This window comes from Cavia porcellus, unplaced genomic scaffold, assembly GCF_034190915.1.
Source record: "Cavia porcellus strain 051 isolate PalLab524CR breed Dunkin Hartley unplaced genomic scaffold, mCavPor4.1 scaffold_9, whole genome shotgun sequence".
Classification (NCBI taxonomy): domain Eukaryota; kingdom Metazoa; phylum Chordata; class Mammalia; order Rodentia; family Caviidae; genus Cavia; species Cavia porcellus.
In genome coordinates this window covers 7,137,387-7,147,946 of record NW_026947492.1, presented here as the reverse complement: position 1 = coordinate 7,147,946, position 10,560 = coordinate 7,137,387, and the positions used below count along the sequence as shown (strand labels likewise).

General features: G+C 35.4%; 1 protein-coding gene across 6 annotated transcripts in view; it reads right to left on the bottom strand.

The window, feature by feature from the left end:
* Positions 1-2,713: 2,713 nt before the first annotated feature.
* Positions 2,714-10,560, bottom strand: part of LOC100733520 (NXPE family member 2) — a 66,388-nt gene continuing 58,541 nt past the window's right edge. For all 6 annotated transcript variants that reach the window (XM_013155660.3, XM_063255796.1, XM_063255795.1 and 3 more), the window contains 2 exons: positions 4,003-4,218; positions 2,714-3,622 (listed from right to left, as the gene is read on the bottom strand). In XM_013155660.3, the coding sequence (XP_013011114.2) occupies positions 3,087-3,622; positions 4,003-4,218 (752 nt within the window). In that variant the 3' untranslated portion in view covers positions 2,714-3,086. The remainder of the gene's footprint in view (positions 3,623-4,002; positions 4,219-10,560) is intronic.

Genomic DNA, 10,560 nt, shown 5'->3' with positions numbered 1-10,560 from the left:
AATAACTGAGATCACCTGTTATTAAAAAGTTTCTGCATGTCAAAAGAAAGCATTGTGAAACATAATAAAAAGAAAACCCACAAACTGGGAAAAAATCATAATGAACTGTAACTTGGACAAACGACTTCTGTCAAATACATATAAAGAATTAAAAAAAATCAGACCCCAAAATTCAAAGTCCCAATCCAAAAATGGACATCTGAGATGAATACACAGTTCTCAGATGAAGAAATACAAATGGCAAATAAATACATGAAAAAACGTTCATCATCATTGGTCATTAGAGAAATGCAAATTAAAACCACACTGAGATTCCATCTCACTCCTGAAAGAATGGCCAGGATCAAGAAAACCAGCAACAACAAATGCTGGAGGGACTGTGGGGAAAAAGGAACTCTCCTGCACTGTTGGTGGGAGGGCAGACTGGTGCAACCACTGTGGAGGTCAGTCTGGAGATTTAGCAAAAAGCTGGGATTGGAAGCCCCATTTGTTCCAGCTATTCTACTTCTAGCATATTCTCAGAAGAATTAAAAGTATCATGCCACAGTGATATATGTGCACCCATATTTATGCAGCACAATTTGTAATAGCTAGATCTTGGAAACAACCTAGGTGTCCATCAACTGAGGAATGAATAAAAAAGTTGTGGTATTTTTATACAATGGAGTACTATTCAGCTATAAAGAATGATCACATTGAGATATTTATAAATAAATGCACACAGTTTGAGACAATACTCATAAGTGAAATAAATCAAACTCACATGTATAAATACCGAAGTTTCCCTAGTGTAAAAAATGGTAAGAATACATAAAAGTATGTGGTAATCATGATTCCCCATTATATTGCTTTGAGGCCTTATAATATTTTCATTCATTAGTTTGAATGACTTTATTCTGGGTTGTTTGATTTTATTGTCTGTGATGGCATGAACAGCTATTTTGAAAAAAACAAGACATTATAATAGCTAGTGCTGATTTAATATCAGCTTGTTTTGAAGTCCCATTAAGTTTTTGTTCTTCTGTCTGCATCGGTTTTATCATGTTGCATCTTATTGGATTTTATTATATGTGATAGTACAAACAAAATTTTTTATAGACAAGGAGATAATATAAAAACAATTGTTCATTCTCTGTTAGTTGGTTCTAAATATCCTGTAATACTTTCATCCTTTTGAATGGTTTTACACTGTCTTGTTATGTTTGATGCTATAGTATGCAAAGGTATACTCAAATATTTCAAGGAAAGATATACTATAGTAATACTGTTATGTCGGGTTATCTTGTGGTTAAACACTGTGTTGCCTAAATTGTTCTGTTCTGTCCTATGTTGTTATGTCCTCTTTCATCTTAATCTCCTTTTTTTAAATAAAAATTGAAATGGTTAGAGAAACAGATTTTAGTTTACTGTGTGAAGAATTAGCACCAAAGGGTAGCTCGATGTGCACAATGAATTTGTAATGTACATTACCTTGTTTCTAAGTGAAGTTACTTTATTTACAGAGTGCAGTCCAAAGTAGCATGACCTGTCTTTGCACTAGTGTTATAGTACTACACTTTCATTTCCCCTCACTTAGATACACAGTCCAGCCAGGTGCAGTGGTGCACCTATAATGCCAGGGCTCAGTAGGCTAAAGCAGGAGGATTTCTGTGGGTTCAAGGCCAGCCTTGGCTACACAGTGAGTTCAAAGGAGGCCTGAGCTGCATACTACATAGCAACACCCTGCAGAAAGAAAGTCAGAAAGAAAAAAAGAAAGAAAGAAAGAAAGAAAGAAAGAAAGAAAGGAAAGAAAGAAACAGACACGAATCATTCTTGAAAACAATATTCTATCTCTTAATAGTCAGAATATATTAATGGAAAGGCTGGTTACTTTTACAATAGAGAAGGATGCAGGGGCAAAGTTTATGTAACCATTTGAAGCCCTCTCCAGGGATCCCCTAGCATTCCATCAGACTTTTAGAGTCAGTAAATGTCAAGGTTTCAGAGTCTGTGTACTGACTTAATACTACTAAGTTATGGGCTAGGGATTCAGCCCAGTGGCACAACACTTGACTGGCAAGCATAGGATCCTGAGTTTGATTCATGGTACCAAAATCATGATCATAATCATAATCATAAGTTAGTTTCTGTCAATATTTTGGATTGTGATCCATGAGTCCTAATTGAATCTAGAGAACAACCAGTTACCAAGTTTCAAATATTTTTCTAAGCAAAATCACAACTATTATGGTCTTAAATAAATCACATTTTCTCTCAACTTGAATAACTTAGGTTATGCATTTATGATTTGCACTTTCCTTAAAGTTAAATTATGGGATGATGATAGCATGATATTTAGATAGGGATCAAGCTCAGCACGGGAGACGTTTCTAAACATTAAGAACTGGGCCTGTAGCTCAGTGGTAAAACACTTGCCTAGTGTGTGTGGTGCCCTGTGTTCCATTTCTGCTAATACGCACAAAAAATTAATGACAACATTTGTTTTCCTCCCAAATGTTGAAATGCTATCAACATTTGTTGATAGCAACATCATTCACAATACCCAAAAGGTGAAAACAACTCACATGTCCTTCGACAGGTGAAGAAATAAGCAAAATGTATTATATGCAAAGGAATAACATTAATTCTTTTTAAAAAGTAGCTCTGACTGATGCTACAACATGGATGACTCAAAGGACATTCTGTTAAGTGAAAAGTGTATTGAAGACAGATGCTTTATATAATTCCATTTATTTGAGTAGTCAAACTAACATACAGAAAATATAATAGCATTTCCAGTTCCTGGGGGTGAGGTAGATAAGGGAAATGTTGTTTAATAGGCATGGAATTTCTATTGGAAATGATTAAAAAGTCTCTGGAGATGGAACAGATAATGGTTGCTCAACACTGCAAATGTACTAATGCCACCTGAGCAGTGCATTTAAGATGGTGTAAATGTTAAATTTGATGTTATACATACTTCACTACAATTTAAATTTTTTGAAGAATTTTATTTTTTCATACCTTGGATTTCACTGAACTATCTCCAGAGCATATGTGAGATTGCTGAATGAGAATGGGTAGTGCTAGTTTTCTGGGTTTTTTCTCTAGCAGATGTAGTTTAAGAACATGCCAATCTGATTTGCAACAACATATTCAGGTGGGTGCACATCATTAGTGAAATATGCAGTTGTCATGTCCCAGGCATCAATAATACCCACATTGAGATCTGCAAAAACATCCCTCAGGATAAGATTCTGAACATATCCATGAAAATCACTGAACATCTCTGCATTTCGATGTATTTCTCGGGTGTTTTCAGTTTTTAGTATCACCTTGGTCTCTGGGCTTCGTAAGAGTAGACGTTCAACGGCCTTTCTAATATTGATTGCCCTGCGGATGAAAATGCTGATGGGGAAAGGTCTGAAGTGCTGGCCGATGGTGATGACAATTGCTGTGTCTCTGTCTCCTGCCACCTGGTCAATTTCTCGTGGGATATAGTTTTCATCTTTCACTGAGAATACCTGTTGCGTAACAAACGGATGACTGTGTTTTCTCCACTGAATCAAAATGTGTCTGTTAACATCCAGAAGAATATGTGTTTTAAAGATTCCGCTTCCATGATGGTCAAAAGTTTGTAAGGCTGATGGAAAACAAATGAATAAATCTTTTAACAAAAGGAAAAACTTTGAAACATATGGAACATTTGAAAAATTCTAACCAATATCATTACTAGAGAATCGCTACTTATGCAGTGTAGAAAATTTTACTAGAAGAATTGCAATCATAATATATTCTGATCTTTTTTTTACAGAATACATGAAGAGAAAAAAATATCTATGTTAACATCTGTGATTGAAAAAATACATTTTAACTTTTTATTATAAGCCCAAAGCCACGTTTGGTAAATTAAAAATAATGACATAACAACGATCACAAAAGGAAAGTAAAAAAAATTCTAATCATTAGTTTTTAGAACTTCAAAAATCAACAATTACTTCAAAATAAAAATAAAATACATACTTTGAATAACTTTTTTAAAATAGTAAATCCACTGGCGTAGTGTTGAATCTCCCATGAGGTAAATAAGTTTTCTTTGCAAGCAGTCATTTACACTTTTTGCAGTATTGAACTTGGTTTGTTTGCAAAACGTTGTTATCCAACTTCCTTTGAAAGTGTAACCGCTGGGGAAAGGACTCTTCATTCCCACCTGGCATTTCTGTTCTGCCTTCGCGTTCTCTGGCAATAAAAATTCCCAGGTAAGTCATTTTTATTACTGTAAATTATTGGTGAACTACTTTTCTCACTTCCCCTTCCTTTTCTTTTTCCTTTTCAGCCTTCTTCTCATGTCTTTTCCTAACTACTGTTGCACAAATATTTATTTAATGGAATCATGTCCGGGGAATGAATTTAAAGTTCTCACTGAATAGTTCTGTATGGAGTAGAGGTCAGTTTACCCTGTGCATTCACAGTGCCTCCTTGGCGTCCACCTGACCTGCAAGGTCACTCAACTTTGTCACAGCCAACCGAAGTTAGAAGAAAACATGTAGCCATGAAATAGCAGAGCTCAGTCATCTGACTGAACATTCACCATTGACACTGGCTTTGCTAACTTTAACTCTCTTCCTCCTGAAACTATTTTCCCATGAAAGAAGCTTGAAAATATTTATAAAATGAGCTAGCATTTTTGTTAATATACTGACTTTAATATTAATTATTGTTAACATTTATTTTGTGTGTTCCAAGATCATTATTCTTATTGTGATGTGACTAGTGTGGAAATAAAAAATTAGGACCATAACTTTTTGTTCTAAATGCTCCACTACTAAAATAACCTAAACTTTGATCACCAATTCCTTTTGAGTTTTCTCCCAGGTGAGAGACTGAAGTCACTTGTATATTTTCTGTCCAAAGGCACATTTTTGTCATTATGTGCATTGTTGAAATTTGAGGTGTAAGTTCAGGACGTTATCTTTATTCACACTGAATTATATCAGATCTAGGGCTTCTAAAAATTAATATAACAATCTCTTTTAAAAACTGCCTGACATAGGTAGGGCCAGGGATTTAGCTCAGTGGTGTAAGCACCTGCCAGGCAAGTACACGGTCATGAGTTTGATCCCTGCTACAAAAAAAAAAAAAAAAAATCCAAACAATTTTCAAACTGCCTGATATAGTAGAAATTACTATCCAAGCGGAAGAGAAGCAATAAAGGTATAATGAAGAATCAAGAATTGCCTCAAGAATCTTAAGAACTTCTTTGGTATAAAAGTTGGGCAGGGACGATGGTTGCCCGGGCAGAAAAGTGATGCCCTTCTCACAGACTCTGAGTTTTAGGTCTGGGTTCTTGATTTGTTTATATGTGTGTTCTCCAAGCATTTAGTGGAGTGCTTTGCATGCAGTAGGTCTACAGTAAACATTTGCATGAAGAAGAAATAGTGAGTAAAGGTATACCTAGTAAATGTTATAGGAAGAAAGAAAATGCTAGCAAAAATCAGCCTCTCTGAGATTTGAAATGGCAAATTGATGAAGAAAAAAAGAAAGAGTAGATCATCAGAAAATGAAGGATGTATTGGAAGCTGTGGAGAAGTTGGAAAGACCATTCACAAAATTAAAAAAAAAAAAAAGGAAATAACTTAGACTGTTTTCCTGGCTCTTGAGGCTCACAAGGAGGAGAATCTAGCTCTTCAGAAGTAAGGTAAGCACTTACTAGGAGATCCTGGGTGAAGTGGTAATAGAGCTCATGACCACTGGGAATTGCAAAAGGACATGGGACTTTGCTCTGAGGGGACTGCTTTCCTTCGGTAAGCAGTAGCTAGAAACAGGCTTAAGTGTGGGCTCACTTTATTGGCAAATACTAATTAGTCAAGTACCATTTCAGGAAGGGGTTCATTATTGAAATCTGGGACTCAAAATAACTCAGTACAACCTCCTTTCAGGGACCCTAGTGTTAGTCTCCCCAGGTATCGGGTAGGAAACAGCCACAGGATACAGCCACAGACAGGAAGCAGGATAGAGTGAGACCCCCCAACAGTTTAAATTAAGGCTGGAAAAGATACAAGTCCAGTGCCCCACAGTGAGAAGCCAGTCCTGGTTTGAGCTGTCTTCAGAAACAAATGGGACTAAAAGAGCTACCAGCATTAAGTACTTGAACTTCTACACTGCTGCCTACATCTGCCACAGATCTGAGGTCCGATTGCCTTTCCTACCACCAATGTGAGTGAGGATACATCTCAGTGTGGACACTGTCATAAGCTGGGATTAAAATAGGGGTCTCTGGAGTAAGGGTAGGTGGAGAAAACTGAGGCTTGATCCCTCTAAAACTGTGGATACTAGAAAAAATGTATTCCCTTAAAAATGCAGAGAAAAAAAGACTTCCCTGTTTTTGGACTTTATTTCCTATTTTCTTTTTCCTTTTAATTTGCCTATTTTCTTCTCCATATTTTCTCCCTGTTTTTTTGTCTTCTATTCCGCATCCTTCCTGTCCCTTTTATCAAATTCTATAAATATCTTTTTACACCATAATGGAATTTCTAAAAGTCACCTTTCTCCTCCTTCTCCACTCGCATTGTTCAATTGTTTGAATCCTTCTTCTTGGTGTCTCCCATTTCCAACCATTTATCTTTAATGCTATTAACCATTCAGCTTTATTAATCTTTAAATAGTTAATTCTGTGACACCACTTTTGACTTCTTTTCTAACATTAATAGACGGATAGCTATCACATTAGTAGATGGTCCCTATATGTCAGTATTTGATGTCAGTTAAGATTTATATTGCAGGTGTCAGTTAAGATTTATATTGTAATTGTAAATATTTTTGCTAAGGTTAAGGGTGATATTACTGGTACTCATGTCAACATACAGCTTGTCTTGGAAGATCTTACTATTGCTTATTTATTTGATACTGCCAAGGTCAACTTGTTGTAGTTATTAATAGGTTTTCTCTGTGTGGCAATACCTATATTACCTTTGTGACATTAACAATACTGGGGTCCATTAACAGAGAATCGGACATTTTCCCAATTACACTGAATCGCATGCCCCAATCTATATTAACAGAGGCAGTCAGAACTTGGAACAGGAAAAAAGGACTACAGTTAGTCATACCTGAGCACATCACTGAAATGTAGACTAATTAAAGAGATCTCCATACTAGGAGCAAAGTCACAATCAGTGACCACAGCCTAAGCACAAAACCTCAAATCAATAGCAACAACAACAAAAATTGAAACACGGGAAGACAAGGCAACAAATGCTTCTTAAAATTCCTAATTTCCCCAGAGCTGATCAAGGGGCATCAAAGGGGAGGAAAGTGCAAGACACACAGCCATACTGTTCCCAACGACTACAGAGGAGATCAAAATATAGACCAATAAGCCGCTGAGTGGATTCACAGAAAATATAATGAATCAGACAATAGAGGTAATAAATAAGACAATCAAGGATACTCACAGACTGAAAGTCAAAGGATGGAAAACAATACCTCACGCAACAGGAATCAAAAAAAAAAGCAGGAGTAACCATTCTGTTTGCCGACAATGTGAACTTTAAACCAACGATTATCAGAAGAGACAAAAAAGGTCACTACGTACTCGTTAGGGAAAAATTACAAGAGGAAGAGATAACTATCTTAAATATATATGCACCAAATTCCAGAGCACCCAGTTATATAAAACAAGTATTAACAAAAATGAAAAATCAAATTATCAGTAACACAATTGTAACCTTAGCACACCATTGCCACCAAGAGACAGATCAACCAGACAGTAATCAGCAAAGAAATAATAGAACTGTGAACAAATGGACTTGGTAGACATATACAGAGTGTTCCACCCAACAACATCAGAATACACATTCTTCTCAGCCGTACATGGGTCATTCTCTAAAATAGACCATATATTAGCTCACAGAACATATTTAAATAAATGCAAAAGAGTTGAAATCATCCCTTGCAGGTTATTGGATCATAGCACCATGAAATTAGAAATTAATGATAAAAGATACTGCAAAAATTCCACAAACATATGGAAACTGAATAACACACTCTTGAGTAATCAGTAGGTCACAGGGGAAATTAAAGAAGAAATTAAACAATACCTACAAGCAAAAGAAAATACAAATACAACTTACTGGAATCTGTGGGATGCAATAAAAGCTGTCCTCAGAGGAAAATTTATTGCACTGAGTTCCTCCATCAGGAAAACAGAAAGAATACAAATAAATAACCTGATGCTACACCTCAAACATCTAGAAAAAGAAGAACAAGTCAAGCCCAAAGCCAAAAGAAGGGAGGAAATTATAAACATCGGAGCAGAAATCAATGCAATAGACACTAAGAAAACAATCCAAGGAATCAATGAATCAAAGAGTTGGTTCTTTGAAAGAATAAATAAAATTGATAATCCCCTAACCAACCTTATTAAAAAAGGGAAGAAAAAGCTCAAATTCATGCAATAAGAAATGAAAAATGTGAAATCACTACAGACTCTGTAGAAATATAGAAGATCATCAATACCTATTTTGAAAACTCTACTCTCATAGGTTTGATAACAGAGAAGAAATAGACATTTCTAGAAACATATGAAGTACCAAAACTATGTCAAGAAGATGTAAAACTGCTGAATAACCCAATTTCTATTAATGAATTGAAAATGTAATTAAGTCCTTACCTACAAAGAAGAGCCCAGGACCAGACAGATTCAGAGCAGAATTCTACAAGAAGTACAAAGAAGACTTAATGCCGATATTCCTCAAACTCTTCAGTGAGACTGAAAGGGAAGCAATCCTTCCTAAATCATTTCTGGAAGCAAATATTACTCTAGTACCAAAACCTGGGAAAGACCCAACTACAAAAGAGAACTATAGCTCAATCTCCCTAATGAACACATATACAAAAATCCTCAATAAAATATTGGCAAATAGAATACAGCAAATAATCAAGAAGATTATACACCATGACCAAGTGGTATTCATCACAGGCATGCAGGGATGGCTCAACATACATAAATCAATAAATGCAATTCACTATATCAATAAAGCCAAAAGTAAGAATTGCATGATCATCTCTATAGATGCAGAAAAAGCTTTTGATAAGGTCCAACATCCATTTATATAAGAACCTTACAGAAAATTCGAATAGATGGTCTTTACCACAATATAATAAAGGCCATCTGTGACAAACCAACAGCCAGTATCACACTAAATGCCCAAAAATTGAAAGCCTTTACTTTAAAATCAGGCACAAGACAAGGATGCCCTTTATCACCACTCCTATTTAATATAGTACTGGAAATACTAGCCAGAGCAATTTGACAAGAGAGAGAAATAAAAGGGGTAAAGATAGGAAAAGAAGAAGTTAAATTATCATTGTTTGCAGATGACATGATACTCTACATAGAAGACTCCCAAAACTTCATTGAAAGACTCCTAGATATAATAAATAAATTCAATAATGTAGCTGGATACAAAATCAATACTCAGAAATCAATAGCATTCCTAGACACTAACAACAGAATCACAGACATAGAAATAAGAGAAGCCACACTCTTCACACTAGCAACCAAAAAAAAAAAGAAATATTTAGGAATTACTCTTACGAAAGAAGTGAAAGACCTATACAGGGAAAATTATAATACAAATTATAATACAAATATAATGACAAAAGAAATTGAAGATGATCTCAGAAAATGGAAAGACATCCCTTGCACATGGATAGGAAGAACAAACATTGTGAAAATGGCCATTATCCCAAAACTCTTATACAGATTCAATGCAATCCCAACAAAAATACCATCAACATACCCCACAGATCTAGAGAAATCACTCCTAAAATTCATCTGGAGTGAGAAGAGACCTAGAATAGCAAATACAGTTCTAAGCAAGAAAGGTAAGGCAGGAAGCCTCACAATCCCTGACTTGAAGTTATACTACAAAGCAACTGTAGTAAAATCAACATGGTATTGGAATCAAAACAGAGCTGAAGATCAGTGGAATAGATTAGAAGATACACTCACAACTACAAACACACTCAACCATCTTATCTTTGATAAAGAAGCGAAACAGGTTCACTGGAAGAACGAGAGTCTCTTTAATAAATGGTTTGCCAAAAACTAAAACTAGACCCATGCCTATCACCATGTACTAAATTAAAATCTAAATGTATCAAAGATCTGAATATTAAAACAGAAACACTAAATCTATTGGAAGACAAATTGGGTAGAAACCTTGAAGACATAGGGGTAGGTAGAGAATTCATGAACAGGACTCAAACCGCACAGGAAATACTTCACAGAATCAATAACTTGTACCAACTCTTATTAAAATGTTTCTGCATGTCAAAAAAATCTCCAGCATAGTGAAACAAAAACCCACAAACTGGGAAAAAATCTTAGTTAACTCCCTCTCAGACAAGGGACTTTTGTCTAAAACATATAAAGAATTAAAAAACCTCAGACCCCCAAAATTCAAAGATCCAATGCAAAAATGGGCATCTGAGATGAATACACAATTCTCAGATGAAGAAATACAAATTGCAAATAAATACATGAAAAATGTTCATCATCATTGGTCATTAGAGAAA